Source organism: Phascolarctos cinereus, unplaced genomic scaffold (genome assembly GCF_003287225.1).
Source record: "Phascolarctos cinereus isolate Bilbo 61053 unplaced genomic scaffold, phaCin_HiC Scaffold_4;HRSCAF=312, whole genome shotgun sequence".
NCBI lineage: Eukaryota > Metazoa > Chordata > Mammalia > Diprotodontia > Phascolarctidae > Phascolarctos > Phascolarctos cinereus.
In genome coordinates, this window is record NW_027555847.1 from 496,562,433 (window position 1) to 496,579,263 (window position 16,831).

The following is a 16,831-nucleotide window of genomic DNA, read 5'->3' on the forward strand; positions in this document are numbered from 1 at the left end:
AGCAGCGCTAGCAGCGGTGGCAGGGTTGTGTCCCCCTCCTTTCCTCTCCCAGGGTCGCTTTGAGAAGAGAGAGAGAGAGAGAAAGAGAAAATTCCCTGAACTCGCAGGGAAAAGGGAAAAAAAGAAAAGAGAGAAACCAAATAAGTCGCCCCGCACCCAGGAAAAGGAGGCGACATCCGACGGCGCGGAGGAGGCGGACCACGGCGCACCAGCCTTGGGTCCTACTACTACTACTTACTGCCCTTTGTACTCGCAGCCCCACCGCCTCCGGGCCCTAAAATCCCTCCCGGCTTGGCTTGTCTCTCCCTCTCCATTTTAGCTGCACCGGGGAACAGTGAAGAGAGGGTACCCATAGAGGAGAAAAAGAAAGAAAGAAATCTGGCGTGACGGAGCAGCCTGGGAACGCCGTCCACCCGGCTGCTTTCTCCGCATCCTAAAGAAGCAAAAGAGGGGAGGGGGAGCTCGCTGGAGAGCGGGCCGGAGGGGGACCGTCGCGGCCGCCGCTGCTGCTTCCCATCCCTGCGGCTGCCTGAGCGGGAGAGGAACCGGCTCCGCTGCTCGGCTCCTGCTGCTGCCGCCGCTGCCTGTACACATACACACAGGGGCACACGCAGACCCTCCTTCCTGCATCCATCCCCTTGATCTCTCGCTCTGTTTTATTACTCCTGGTGCGAGTCCCGCGGACTCTTCGCTCCGCTATTTGTCATCATCGCTCTCTCTCCATTGGCGGGGAGGAGAGGTTGAGAAAGAGAAAGGGGGTGGGGGTGGGGAAGGGAAAGGGGGGGAGGGTTGCGTGTGTGTGAGTGTGTGTATGTGTGTGTGGAAAACTGCCTGGAGTCGTCTCTCTCTCCGCTGCTGCTGCTGCTGCCGCTGCTCCTGCCACCGCCGCCTCCGGCTCCTCCTCGGCCCCTCTTCGCCTCCATGTGCCGGATAGCGGGAGCGCCGTGGACCCTGCTGCCGCTGCTAGCGCTGCTGGCGGCCCTGCACCAGGTAAAGGGCGCCTGGCGCGGACAGGCCAGCTGGCCCGGGGACGGACTACAGGATGGGAACGGAAGGAGGGTGGGGTGTGGGCGGGTGGAGGCTCTGGGTCCCTTTGTTCCCCCGCACTGCTGCTCCGGTGCAGGGCGATGCACCCGGGAAGGGGTGGGAGGAACGGGGGTTGCTGCACCGTTGCTGTAGCGAGGGAGAAGCTGTGAGTGCGGGCCGGGGAAAATGAGGAGAAAGAGGAGGAGCAGGGGTAGGAGGTTGTGGGTAGAGCAGGTTGTTTGCAGCCGCTGTTCTGGCAGTGCCCGGGGAGGGGGATGAAGAGATTGAAGCGGGTCACCGGGGCGCCCCTCTGGGGACTAGGGGATCTTTAGGAAAAAGCGCTAGGGGTAGTTGGGGAATTTCCGTGCATTTGCAATTTTCCGCTTTGTAGCTCTCTTTTACTTTGCTCCATTTGTGTGTTTTGTTTTGTTCTCTGAGAATGAGGTAGGTAGTTTGTGGTAGGGATTCCCCAGCTTCCTTCTGGGCCCCCCCTCCTACCCCACTCCCCCATCTTTGCTCTCTATGTTTGGGACGCAGAAGCAAAGCGGTACTTGCCTCTACTCTGACCCACAACCATCCCTGGTGCCCAGGGAAGCCTCCACCCTCCTTCAGCTTGATTTGTCCCCGCACAGAGTTGTCTCCTGTACTCTTTTCACTTACTCGGGCAATTTCTCTTGTCCACCTCTCCCTAGGAAAAACAAAACAAAACAAAAAACAAACTCGCACCCGTGTCCACCTTCATCCCGCAAACCCTTGCCCAGTCTGGGAAGGGATAGGTCCCGTCGCCGGTCCACAGTGTACCGGCTCACCTCTCATACATTTGCACCCACCGCCCCTTTCCCGCACACCTTAGCCTGGGGAAGATTGTGTCCTTTGATATGTGGTCCTTCCCCGACCTTCTCCCTCTACATTCTATTCATTTTAGGACTCCCCCTGAATCTTCCCCACGTTCCTCTCTACACTTGGTCCGGGTAAAGAGACTCAGAAGATACCCTGCCTTCTGTGGGGTATCATCTGAGTCAGTAAACACCTGCTCTTTACCCCGGCCCTCTCTCCCAGGCTACCTTTCTTGCTTTGTGGTTTGGGCTTCTTAACTTCTCTCCTGTCCTCGGACCCCCCCCCCCCGGTGCTTTTTTCTATGCTAGTCGAGCTGGGCTTGCCTGGTCCCCTTAAGACTGAGCTGTTCAGCCCGCCCCTCCCCACTGCCCCTCTAATCCTATCCTGGGAATAGATAGCGTTCTTCTGCCGCCTCTCCGGGGGCAGGAGCTCCGACTCTCCGGCGCTGGGTGCTCTCGCAGCTTAGCCAGGAGGCTGGTAAAGAGAAAGCTTTAGTCTTGGCGCCCCCCCCCCCATCCGGGTCCCAAGCAGCGATGTCCCGAACCCAGGTTAAGAGGCTGGATATGCTTGTCCTGAGCGAAGGGAAAGCCTTCTCCTGGAGAAGTGGACAGAAAAGGGGCTTCTGTTGCACAAAGGGAAAGTCAGAACTGGGTGGGACCCCCCAAGGTGTGTTGAGGGTGGGGAACAGCGCCGAAGGTTTGCCGTGCTAGGACTGATGGTACCGCTCATCACCTCTTAATGGTCTTTTAGGGTTGGGGCATTTTCTGCCCCAAAGTGCAGAGAGGATCTGGCTCCTCCGGGGATACCAGACTTGCTTGGGGGAGGGGGGCTGGGGAGCACCGTACAGAGTAGTCGGGACAATCCTCCTGCCTCTTCTTTATTTCTCCGGGGCAAGGGTGTTGCTGGCTGTAGCTGCAGCCGCCCTCTAGAGGGGTGTGGGCTGGGCTAGTCTTTTGCGGAGTCTCTGTCCATGGTGCAGGCTAACCCGGGGTCACTCAGTTCCTCCGCCTGCCTCTCTTTTCCTGTGCCGGTCCTCTAACCCGTTTCACTTAGTGCATTTCACATGCTTCTAGTTCTTGATAAGACCCCTCCTTCTCTTTTCTTTCTCTTTGGTCTCTCCTTTTGTTCTTCCCCTCCAGTCCTCCTTTTCCCAGCCTACTGATGTCTTCCTCCGCAGGTTCCCCAATACTGGGTGGGGGATAAAGGAGTAGCTTTTTTTTTTTTCTTCTTATTAGACTAGGGCAAGACACATCAATTCCAAATTTTTGTTCTCTGTAAATTCAGGGTGGGATTTCTTTTCATGGTGGGGGGGTGGAGTGAAGGGGGAAGAGACCATTTGTCCCTGTCGTTAAGCTATTAAGAGTGGCTCCTCACAACATAAAAGCTTCAGCACTGTACTCTTTCTTCTTCTAAAACTTAATTATTTCACCCTTTAAAAATGGGATTTGTCCGGAGATATATTCTTGGAGAAGAAAAGAAGCTTAGTTTTGGCGTTGAATAGACAAAACAAACTTTGTGAAATACCTTATGTTTCAGATTATTGGGTTTTTTTTTTTACAGTTAAGATTTCGAAGTTTTTTTTTTAAGTTTTCTGTGTATTTAGACCTCAGTGTATGCTTCTTTTCATCTATATACAGACCATTTAATCTTTCCGGCATGAATTCCTGTAGCAAGCAGCTACTTCCAACTAGCTTTTTATCTGAAATCAGTTTTAATTTAAAGCTAAGTGTGAAGTTAGGACAGGAAACTGGTCATGCTGATTTGTTTGTTGATATTCACAATCTGGGGTATTGCTAAGTAAGTTATGGTTGGAGAAATCTAATTTCCTCTTTAAGAACAAAAAAAATACCTAGGAAATCTTTCTTGGAGTGAGTTTTGTTGTTAGTAAACTTCAAAATTGGAAGTTCTGTTTAGAACAAATTAGCTTTATAAATCTGAATCATGAAACCAGTTTCAAAATCCAGACTTCATTTCTCCCTGACCTCAAATTATTTTTAAAATTCCACATGTAGTAACTAGCACTGCATGTAGTAAGTAAAGGATTCACTTTAAACTTTTCTCTAAAGTATATTCAGTTGCTCAAAGTTTCGTTTCTTGTCTTCTGAAATTGTCATTTGTGGTCTGTCATGTAAAACCACACCTAACCTTTTTCTGCAACTTGACAATTTTGTAACTCATGAGTAGTTTAAGTCAGGCAGTTAACATTGAATTATTTGAAAGGTCATTAGGAATGGCAGTGTGCTCAGTTTATGCAACAGAAGTTTTAGGATCAGGTGTGCCATGTGTATTGTGCATCTGAGATTAGAAATAGCTTTGTGCTAATGTTATATTTTATACATGGAAATAACAGCACTCTCTGGAAGGTAAGGGTGGCCTTTAACACATAAATCAGGTAACTGCTGCTAAAAATTGTTTTATTGGGGCAGGCCTGAGAATGCATTTCAAAGAAAATAGAGTACCTAAGTATTAATTGGACGTATCACCTACATTAGTGTGGCATAAAGGAATAGCAGTTGAATTTTTTTTTAAATGTGTTTACAGTTAACTAAACAGTTTTATTTGAACTTTTCTAAGCATTTGAGATCCTTAATCATTCTTGTTAGTGTTTTGTATGCATTGCTTTTAAATAAAGTGTAAGTTTTTGCATTTTGTGATATTTGATTTCAACTTACCCTTTTTAAATATATGTAATATCACTGCCCACTTAGGGCACTGACTTGTCCAAAGTGGGGTTACATGTAGCTTTGAACTTCAATTTTCACATGTTAAAGGAAGAATTAACCAGCTTCATTTCAAATAGATGGCCTTCGTTTTCCTTTAAACGTGGGACTTTTGAATTCTAAAACAAGTTTGTGATTATGCCCCACCCCCCAAGAAACCCATTGCAGACCCAATAACTAAGTGAGGAACCTCTTTTTCTTCTCTAGCTCTGCTGTTCTAATTGCTCAGTTACATTGTTTTAATTTAAATGTACTTTAGGGTTAGGAGGAAGTAAGCTTTTCTGAGATATTAAATGAAACTCTTTTCTATTGTTCCTTTGTTTTTTACTGTATGCTTATATTCTGTCTTATATGATCTCTTTGGAAACCTAAGTGTATAATCTAAGCATATTTTCTTAAATCAGAAAAAGAATATTTTCCCTTTTTATTATCAACATGCTTTGTAGTTCTGTCAGTCCCATGAAACAATCCTAGGAACAGGAGAATGAGTCAGGATGAGCAAATCTAGACTATAATAAGCTTGTAAACTTTGAATATAAAACATATACATTGGTACTTACTTTTTATTGATTTATATATTATATATGCATATGGAGGGAAGGAAAATTAACTTGTATGAATAAGCATAAATGCTTTTCTCCCCTTCGGAGGCATTGAATATATCTGCTCACGAATTTCTTTCGTACATATGATCATTACATGTGGTGGAGCCTAAATAGGCTGGAATTAATTTTTTAGAAGACAATAGAAGGATCTTGAATCTTTGGAGATAATTTTTTGAAAGAGTTAATTGTTTTAAAATGTAGACTAAATTAATTGCAAACTTAGAAGTTAATGTATGATGTTGTCTTTGCTTTCCTGAAAGCTACTTGTTTCCTCTGAGGAAGTTTGGATCTGGATTAGAGAGGAAAACTCTTTTTAAACGGTTATTATTTTGGAAGTATACAGCTTGAACATCTCGTGGAACATATTTCTGATGATAGTTCATTACAACTGTATGCTCTTAATTTTCTTTTTTTTTTCCATTAAAATTCTTAAATCTGTTGTTGTGCCTCATTAAGCTTTAGGATTTTTAATGAGGAAATGTCAAGACTTAAAGCAAAGTTAAGCTTGCTTTAAAATCCTTTCTTGATCTAAAGTGACTCAAATCTCCTTCCTGTTTTCAAGAGGATATTCTCAAGTTAGAGTTAGTGTGATTGAAAAACAACAACAACAACACAGACTTAAGGTCTATATATATTTGAGGTATACATATATGTATTTGAGATATATATACACACACACACATACACACACACATATATGTTATGGTATTCTCTTTTAAACTAGATAAAATTGTGTGTGTATGTTTGTATAATTTTGGCTCAAATACAAAATAGTAGTCAAGTTTAATTACAAAATCTTGTCTGACTTTTATCCACCATTTTAGAAAGTGGAAGGATCTAAAATTTTATTTTTATCAATTGAATAAGCATTTCCTGTCTATCATAACTATAATAAACTGTAGCCTATTCTAGGAATCTTTTATTGGTCTAAAAATCATCAGGAAAATGAAACAAAACAAAAACCAACAATAACTAGTAATCCCATGCCATCATTTAGATTCTAAAATTACAAGTGCCAGGATAATCAATTTTATGACAACTTTGTTTTGCATTGTTGTCGTATTTACACAATTTAAGTTAAATAATATTAGCCGATGTACTTATTATGTACTCTTTCCAAGGCACGCCCCATGATAGGGCTACTTCCAAATTACCCCTTTGTGTTAAGGGTATCACAATCTTCCCAATCATACAGGTTCCCAATCTGTTGATCCTCTCCCCACCCTACTGTCTCCAATCAGTTGCCAAGGATTACTGATTATATTTATAACATTTTCCATTCATGTCCTCTCCACTTACTTTGCCTTATCACCTTCTGCCTTGACTGCCTTCTAATTGTTTTTCCTGATTCCAGACTGCCCTCTGCAATCAGATAGCAGAATAATCTTCCTGTGGCAAAGCTCTGACCATGTTACTCCCTTGCTCAAGAACCCAGTGACTCCCAGTTGCTGAGAGATAAAATACAAATTTCTCAGCCTGAAGTTGGAGGTCTTTCTTGGATTGTTTCTTACTTCCCTTTTTTCAAGGCTTATTTCCATTCTGTTTGCTACGTTCTGGCCAAAATTAACTGACAATTCTCTGAATTCAGGACTTGGGACCTCCTGCCTCCGTACATTTCCATTAGCTGTCCCACATATCTGGAATATACTCTTTCCTCATCTAGGCCTCTCAGGGTTTTTGTCTTCCTTTCAAGACTGATGTGCGATGCCATCTCTGCTATGAAGCCTTCCATCATACCCTCCTAATTGTTTCAGCTCTTTTTCTCTTCAATTTACTCTTTATCATGCTTACATCCATGATGTGTTTTCCTAATAGCTATAAGCTCCTTAAAGGCAGAAACTTTTTTTTTTAGTCTAAATTCCACTGCCTCCATAGCTCTTCTCACATTGTAGGGCTCAGCATATATTTGTTGAATTTAATTTCTTTCTAGTTGGTTTTTTTTTGTATATGTTGAGCTCAGGGATCTTTTTTTTTAAAACTGTTTGTTTGGCATACCACAGTGGGGTAGGGGGTGGGGGTGGAAGAGACATAAAGGATGCTCAACAAATAACTTAATAGTTGTGTCTGGGGCATCAAGTGTATTTGGGAGAGTAAGTTACTCTAATTATGTAGTGAGTGTGAAGTGGTAGAAGAGTTCCTACCAGCCTGGGAGTCTAGAGGTCTGGGTTGTAATCCTGGCTGTTTGAGTTATGGTGACTTGGGACAAATCATTCTTCTTTTCTGTGTTTCAGTATCCTCATTCCTAAAACTAGGGGTTTGGACTTGATAATCTTGAAGGAAGCTGTTTTTGGCCCTGAGATTCTCTAATTCATGGAAAGCAACTTCAATAGTAACTATTTAGGATAGTGCCTGTTGTCTTTGTTTATTTTAGAAAGAATAAAATGTTGCTCTTGAACTTAAAATTCTTGGATCTTCAATTAAATCAGAAAGGATCTTAAAATAGGAAAGTAACAGAGCGATAATTCTGGATTTTATTGTCAGCAGTCACTTGCTGTTCTTTGAACATGGCATTCCATCTCCTGCCTCCGTAATTTGCAAGGCTCTACCTGTAAAGTACGCCCTCTTAGAATCCCTAACTTCCTTTAAGGCTCTGCTTATGTGCCACCCCCTCCTACTTGAAGCATTTCCTGATTCCATTAAATTGTTAATCTGTTCCTCTTTAAATCATCAAGTCTGTCTTTGTATTCACGTGTTGTATCCTATCAGTAGAAATAAGCTCTTGAGGGGAAAGCCCATTTTTTGTTTTCTTTTTATGCTTAGTACATACCACACTTCCTTGTATATAGTTGCTTAATAAATGATAGTTGGATAGGATTAAATTGGATTGGATAGTTTAAGGTGTGTGTTTGTTTATCAAAAGAAGTTTTTTTTTAAGACAGCTTTTAAAAAGTTCTTTGGAAGGACGGGTGAGTTTTTTGAGAGAAAGAGTATTTAATAGCATATGTAAACAAAATTATAGTTCAGTATGTCATTACTTCAAAAATGCATCATTTAATTGGAATGGTTATACCTGCCACCAATGAAGTCAAAATCCTTCCATTCCAGTAGAAAGGAAGGGAGTGAAAGAGCATTTATTCAGTACCTACTATAGGCCACTGTATTAAGTACTTTACAGATATCTCATTTGATCCCCACTACAGACCTGGTAGGTACTATTATTATCTCCATTTTACAGTTGAGGAAACTGAGGCAGACTTGTCCAAGATCACACAGCTGTGATCTGGCGTAAGCCAGATTTGAACTTGGATATGCTTTGACTCCAGGCCCAATGCTCTATCCTCAGAGCCCCCTAACTGCCTTTTCTACCTGAAATCAAGTGGTTTCCTTAGGTAAGTTACTGACTGGAAAAAGTTCAGTCTCAGTGCTGAACTTTTCTAGACTTAGTCCTTGAACCCCTACTCAGATCATTTCCAATTTGCTAATAAAACCTTACTGAGCATATTTTCTGCTGGAATGACCAGTTGTTGAGGCATCAGAACATCCCAGTGGTGGAGAAAACATAAAATTACTAAGGAGCAAAACAATCTTTCGACCATTCCTTTGTATCCTGTAAATAGCGATTCTTGTTGAAAACTGAAACAACCTAAGGAAAAGATCATGAAGCTCTCAGACTCCTTTTCAAAGACATTAAGTTTTAGATTGAATAATATAAAGTTCTGAAAAGTTCCAAAAAAGGCAGCTGCAATGATCCAGGATAAAACTGGATAAGGAAATTCAGAATACTTCATTTGAGGAAGAAAGAGACTGGGAGAGATGATGAGACAACCTGGAGTAGAGTAGTTAGTAGTTCATTACAGCACTGAACTTGGAGTCAGGGGGACCAAGTTTCAAATCCCAAAAAGAATACGAGTCATTCTCCAATTGATAAATGGTCAAAGGATACAAACAGGCAGTTTTTCCATGAAAAAAATCAAAACAGTATTGCTTTAAAAACGATTTTGAGTGAATATCATTCTATTATAAAAAATACCCAAATTAACTATAAAGGACATATGAAGAAAGATGCTCTCTGCATCCAGAGAAAGAACTGATAAATAGAAGTATGAATAGAATAATTTTATATATGTATATATACACCTGTTTTTGTCTAATGGTAGCCATCTCTGGGGGGAAGGAAGGGGTAAGAAAAAAAATTGCACCATAACTTTATCATATATTTAAAAGGAATACCCAGTTGTACATAATAGAGTTGCAGTTACATGTGTACTCATCTTTTTTATTATATTGTGTTAAGGAAATGCTTGTTTTGTTCCATAAATTAAAAATAAATTTAAAAAAATCCTACATCAGGTCCCATATCTTAGCTGTATGACCCTGGGTTAATCACTTACCCACTCTGCACTCAGTTTCCTTATCCATACAATGAGGGAATTGGGCTTGATCACCTCTAAAGTCCTTTCCATCTCTGGAGTCTTTTTTTTGTTGTTGTTAGGCGTGGGGATTAAGTGACTTGCCCAGGGTCACACAGCTAGTAAGTATCAAATGTCTGAGGCTGGATTTGAACTTGGGTGCTCCTGAATCCAGGGCTGGTGCTCTACCCACTGCGCAACCTAGCTGCCCCTCATCTCTGGACTTTTTATCCTATGATAACTGACAAAAGAATATACCATCATGAAAGCTATCAGTAATATGAAGAATCACTCCAGGTGGTAGAGCAGGATGAACTATGGAAGTGGGCTTAGATGCATTCATGGCTAGATAGTGATGGATGGGTCCATAATAATAACATGTTATTATTAAAGTCATGAATATTCAGTGCTGACATTACAAAAGAATCTATTCCATAATAGAGCTGCTGCTAACAGAAGAAAAAAACTGGATTGGTTGTATGTTTATATTCATTAATATGTTTATAGTTTTATTTCCCTATTCACCCTATCCTTTTGTTGTATTGATATAGCAGAAGTATGGGCTAAGGTGTATGGTTTCAAGAATTTGGAGCATAGGGGCAGCTAGGTGGAGCAGTGGATAGAGCAGCAGCCCTGGGGTCAGGAGGACTTGAGTTCAAATGCAGACCAGACACTTGACGCGTACTAGCTGTATGACCCTGGGCAAGTCACTTAATCCCAATTGCCTTGTAAAAAACCTTTGCAAAAACAAAAATCCCAAGAATTTGGAGCATAATGGTTAGAATGTACATATGGAAGTCAAAAGAAGTTCTGGGTTCTGCGATTGGCTGTTAAGAATAGCTAGCATTTATGTGGTAATTTAAAATGTGTGAAGTGCTTTACATGTTGTCTTTTTAATAACATACAAACAAGGTGTCCACTGATTTGTTGAATCAGGTGAGTTATCGTGGTCTTATTCACCTCCAACATTAAGAAGTAACATTCATTTTACTGTATCTTCCAAGTCTTTTTTGAGTGAAGCAGAGAGAAGTGTTATTTATAAATACAAGGTGATTGTGATTTGCTTTGATCCCTGAATGGCTCACTTTCTCCAGCCACAGAACCCAGCCTATCACTGCCTTCTGATCTTGTGTTGTTTTTGTCCTTGCCCTCTTATAAATTCTCTATATGTGGTCATCCTAATCTGCTGATCTTTCTTCTTGAGGCTTGTTGATTTTTCATGGCATCGGTGGTACCTACCAGTGAAGTAGACCTGCTATCCATTTGATACCCTTTATTTTAAGCGATGAATTTACCTCGTTTACAGGCTGTTACAGCTCTGTAGAATCTTTTGACACAGAATTCTTCATTGGTAATATGCTATGCACCTGTTCTTACCCTCTGTACTTGTCTTAATTTACTGTACCACATTTAAAAAATACTCAGCCAGCCTGGTGCATAGTAGGTACTTAATAAATGTTTATTGATGACTGAAATTTTGCATTCTTTTGATTTTCCTCATCAAAATTTGTCCATCTCTAATAAATACTATAGAACTAGACCTTGAAGGAGGTAAGGAAAACTATATTCAGTATTAATTTTGGGGTGTTGAGTGAATAGAATACAAACTTGAATTTGTTGCTTATGTTAGGGCTTTTCCTCAAACAGCTCATTTCTATGATTTTCATAAATTTGTCAGTCCTAAAGTATGAAGAAATATTAGCATTGCTAGTTTGCACACAGTAGGTATTTCTAAATGTTTGATTAATGGAAGTATTGTGTCTTTCCCCAAGTTTTTGAAGGGAGACAGGGACTGTGTGTGTGTGTGTGTGTGTGTGTGTGTGTGTGTGTGTGTGTGTACACGTACATGTAGCCTAAGAATTATTTGGATCTTTGATCATTATTGCAGTTACTGCAAAGAGAGTGGGAAAGTGAAATGATTGTTTTTCCTCTTTCTCAAGACACATTGTAAGTTTATACAAATTATTTTCTTAGTACCCAGTGCAGGCCTCTTATATATTAATGATCTTAAGATGTATTTGTGAGGACTACTCTGCCCATTATATTTTAATTACCTTCCCTTGCTATTTAGAGCATTTCAAGAATTGTTTGACTTTCAATACTCATTATTCCATGCACCTTATGAGAACATTTATTGCCAGAGGAGGATACTCAGCAAAGATAAACATATTAACTGCCATCTCCTCTTCCCTTTTCCTTTTATTTTTCTTGTGACACTTTCTTTTTCATTTTTGAGGACAATAGTGTTAAGTAACTGGAAAAGAGACTCTGATGGGGGGGCTGTTGTTCAGCTGGGTCTAACTCTTAATCACCCCATTTGGTTGGGGTTTTCTTGGCAAAGATACTGGAGCATTTTGCCATTTCCATCTCCAGTTTATTTTACAGATGAAGAAATTGAGGCAAACGAGGTTAAGTAACTTTCCCAGGGTCACACAGCTAGTGTCTAAGGCCAGATTGGAACTGGAGTCGTCCTGACTCCAGGCCCCATACTCTATCCCTTGCATCATCTATCAGCCCTGAGCCTGGGTAAAGATTGCTGGAGTTGTTTTCATTAGAAAGTTTAAATTTGTACCTGAGTTGATAGACTTTTTATGTAGTTGACCTTTGAGTTGCTCTGAACAACTGTGAAATCTTGCTTTGCTTTGTTTTGATTCTGTGATGAGGCTGTCCAGAGTATTTTGTGCCTTGTTAGTTGATATGTTAATAGGCCTCCTTTAGGTTTTGGGTAGATAGCTAGTTACTTGAACTCACTCAGGTTAAGCTTTTTCTTTTAATCTGGAGTACCTTGCAGAATTAGCTGTAGTGACCCAGCAAGTCTGAGGAAAATGTAATGATGTGTTAATGACTCAAATAAAATAGAATAACTTCTTCTAATAACTCTTAAAATGTAAAATTACCTCATAAAGGGCTCGTAAATATTCACGCTTCATATGTTTCTATGAAGCAGATATATATTTTTCCTATACCTAATTGGAAAGAAAAATGAATGAGAATCCTGTCCTAAATTTTGAAATGTGTTGATGGTATTACTTTTCATGTTTGGATGATTTGAATTCATTTTTTTCCCTCCCCAAATTGATTGGGCATCTCTCTTAAAATTAAATTCCACTCTCAAAACCTCTACACATTAAACACCAAACATGGATATGTACATATTCTGTAATAGTATGGATTTTAGGGATGGGAGGAAGATTGTGGGAGTTTTATGAAGAAAGTGTTTGCAAACCATAAAGTATTATAATTGTAAGTTGGTAGTGTGTGTGGGGGTGGGGAAGAGAAGGTGCACAAGCTGTTTTGTTTGCCCCTGAGTAAGTCTAGAGCTATTTGTAATTTGATCCCCAGTTAGTGGGTGGATACCCTTGATACGGTTGTGATTCTTAACAAAAGGTCCTCCTTGATTGGGGGACACATCAGGCATGCTTTGAAGTAGATGATTAAAAATCGTTAATTGTGTTGCCTTGAAAAAAGAATTCAACTTATTCAGGAATGCACCTCACTCTGGGCACATTTCTGTTATTTCTGCTTTTTAGATTGTGTTCGCTGTCCTTCAAAAATTCTGTCTCCATTATCTGGAGGCTGAATACTGATGTTCATAGCACGAAGTTCACACTTTCTGGTAAAGTAAATAGGCCTAGTGTGCTGTGTGGACCTTTCCATGTCCTTCTGGTATCCATCTCAGATCACAGTCCACTCTCACTTCTTTGCTTCCTGTTACTCATTTCTCTAATCCTGGATTCCAGGGTCTCTTTCTTTGGGCCAGTTTATTAGCAGCCTCGAAATGGAAGTGGACTGAAATGTTTAATAATTGGAAAATACAGAAGACTGTTGGCATGGAAGGCTAATGGGAAAAATTAGAAAGGAAGTCTTAGGTAGTGGATCACGGGGGACATTTTTAACGGCTCAGTGTCACCTGCGTGTTTATAGGGTCAGCTTTACAAACACTTTGTTCTTTTTAGTGCAGTTTTCTTAAATAGATAATTATCTATTTCTCGTATCATTGGAAATACTTTTCTGTCAAGAGCAAGATCAGTGTGTTGTCTCCTCTTATACCTTTGAGAAGAGATAAAAATGTGGGATGGGGTAGAAACATAAATGCCCATTTGACCTCAAGTCTTGAGACTTAAAATTTGGGAAATAATAGATTGTAATCTTTTCAGTTTTACTTAATACCCAGATAGAGCTTAATAGTGACCCACTTCTTATTAAATAAGGCTCTAAATAGTGTGGGTTATTTATTTATTTTTTTTAACGTAAAGGACATTAAGGAGTTAGTCATCATTAAAGATTACAATGCCATCAACCGTTTAGGCTTTTGTACTGGGACTTTTCAGCAGTTGGTATTTGGGAGCAGAGTACAGCCCTTTGTTTCTTTTTAAAGAAAATCTGAGGGGTTTCTTGGGAAGGGATAAAGAAGTCTCTCTATTCATGTCCTAGGATCTTTGTTTCCTGGGGCATTGTTTCAGTTTATAATGGTTGTTTAGTAGATATAGCATGTAACTCAAGAATTCCATGCATAATGATACAGACTTTTAAAAGCCTGATTCTGAACATAATTGACCACCCAGGATTTGTTTGTTTCAAGGATACTTTAAAAGGCAGTTTCCCTATCTCCCTTATGGTTTTTGGTTTTTGGATATAATTGTATTATGGTTTAAACAAAAATCTCAACTTTTTTGCATTTCACTTAGACAGTGTGTTATAGTTCTGTGATGTATGTTTTACTTTCTATTTTAAAAAGCATTAAGCAGTCTGACACACCCAAAGCAAAAGATTTTATTATGTGATATCAGAGCTATGGTCATTGAATAATGTAAGCATGAAGTTTGATTTACAGTTCCTCCTTACCTTTTTCACTTGATACATGGACAAAGATGCCTTTTGGACAGTGTCATAAGCAGAAATTATAGTTGGTATGTGATTTTAAAATGAACATAATGCCATCGTCACATATTCTGACATAGATTATTCTAAAGACATATACCTTGGTAACTACAGACAAATTTGTGGATTGTCTGCATAATATCTTTTAAATACTGCTTCAAAGAGATATTTGCACATTTAATGGAGACTGACCCTATTTCCACTTCCTTTCTTTCCAATATTCCTGTAAATTCTAAGGGTCAAAGTTTGTGGTCCTCGCTGTGGTCTGGTCAGTTCTGTTTTTGAAAGCTTTGTTAACTCGTTTAGGTGACTTTTTGATCTTGTTGAGTTGTTTCAGTGAGCCCATTTGGGGTTTTCTTTGCAAAAATACTGGAATGATTTGCCATTTTCTACTCTAGCTTATTTTACAGATGAGGAAACTTAGGCAAACGGGGTTAAGTGACTTGCCTAGGATCTCACAGCTAGTAAATGTCTGAGGTCAGATTTGAATTCAGGAAGATGAATCTTCCTGACTCTAAGCAGAGCACTCTATCCAGTGCTCCACCTAGCAGCTCGTTTAAGGTACTTACTCAGCTGCAATAAACATTTTAAAGAGTTTTGTTCAAAAGTATTTTTGTCTGAAAGATTCAGTGTATTTTCCCCAAGTTATGTAACTTAAGACTACAGAGTTGCTTGGGTATTTTGGGGAAAACACTAATTTCTAGCTGGTATTAGAGGGGTTTTTTTTGTGTTGCTGTTTTTTCTTCCCTTTGGAACTGTATGTGAGCTGCGTGGGGATTCCTAGCAGCTTCTTATTATCTGAGCATCCCTTAGCCTAGCAAATTTCCTTGCATATAGCATATGTATGTTTATTTCCATGTCTGACCAAGCTGTACTGCATCCTGGGCCATCACCAGGTCAAGAGAGAGTGAGGCTGACAACTTTGTGAAACTCTGCCTCACTTAAATCCAATTCAGGAATGAGTTAAGATATCACCCTGTGATGTCATTGGTCTTCTTTGAAAATGAAGGATGAACAATAACAACAATTTTTCTTTTGCTTTTTTGGTGAGCAGTTGGGTTAATTGACTTGCCCAAGGTCACACAGCTAGTAAGTGTCAAGTGTCTGAGGCCTCATTTGAACTCAGGTCCTCTTGACTCCAAGGCTGGAGTTCTATCCACTGTGCCACCTAGCTGCCCCAACAATGTATGTTTTTATTTGAATTCTGTTTTTAAAAGTTGCAAGAGGCATATGAGTAGCTCTTACAGATTTTTGAAAAGATACCTAGAATTTTTTGTTTTTGTTTTTAAATAATAGATATGTTTTAGAGACAGCATGGTATATAGCGAATAAAGGGCCAGCCTTGGAGTCAAGAACGTGTGGTTTCACATCCTGACAAATACTGAATTTATATGACCATAGATGAGTCATAGCATCTTTGTTCCCCCATGCAGCTTTCTAAGATTACAGGTTACTGGTAAATTGAAAGGAGTTTCCACATCTCTACCATGTCCATTAAGTCTGTAGTCCAGATTCTCTGAGTCTCCATCCCTGCTCCCCATTTCTAAGTGAAAATATGATATGAACACCGGTATGGTGTGTATTTATTTACTTATATTTATATGTGTGCTATTACCAAGTTCACCTCCTTTATTTTTTCAAGTATAAACATTGCTTATATGTAAACATTATCCAGTAAAATCCTAATCCAATGCTTCCATTGTGTTGTGGAGTTACTCCTGGGTTCTGGCCTACCAGGCTGGCCCAACACAGGTTCTGGTGGGTCCTCTTCTACTAAACTGGAAAAGAACATTGCATCCTTGAACCATCATCCTAGCATAAGAATTCTACCAAGAGGCGAGTTTTTAAATCTGTGTTGGTGGAGGGAGTATGACATTGATGAGAAATCATGGCTTCTTTTAAGATGTCAAAGCCCATGAGTCAGTTTATGGCATGTCCCTTTTTGGGTGCTCATTCAGTCTGCTTTTAGGGAGGAAGTGACACTAGTAGGGGGCATGAGGTACCTGAGAGAGGAAGGATGGCAAATAAAGGCAGTCTAAATGAGAAAGTTGTTAAGTGGGAGCCTTATACTAATAAGAGAATTGATCTGAAGTCAGAAATCTGATTTTCAGTCTGTCAGCTTTGTGACTTTCTGGGCCTCAGGTTCCTCACCTGTAAAATGAGGTAATTATCATAGAAAAGAACACGGGATTTGGAGTCAGAAGACCTGTGTTCAAATCCTAAACCTGCTTGCTACTTATGCCTCGGTGACTATGGACAAATCACTTACTCTCTTTGGGCCCCATTTCATCTCATCTGCCAAATTAGATAATTGGACATGATGACCTCTGAGGGCCCATACAGCTCCAAAACTGTGGTCTCATGAACTAATATTGTCTAAAATCGTCTTTTTTGGCTCTATGATTCAGTGCTT

At 40.3% G+C, this 16,831-nt stretch overlaps 1 protein-coding gene across 1 annotated transcript in view; it reads left to right on the top strand.

Annotated features, from left to right (window-relative positions):
- The first annotated feature begins 787 nt into the window (after positions 1 to 787).
- CDH2 (cadherin 2) overlaps positions 788 to 16,831 on the top strand; it is a 259,793-nt gene continuing 243,749 nt past the window's right edge. The window contains exon 1 of the mRNA XM_020992563.2: positions 788 to 990. Within this exon, the coding sequence (XP_020848222.1) occupies positions 922 to 990 (69 nt within the window). The 5' untranslated portion in view covers positions 788 to 921. The remainder of the gene's footprint in view (positions 991 to 16,831) is intronic.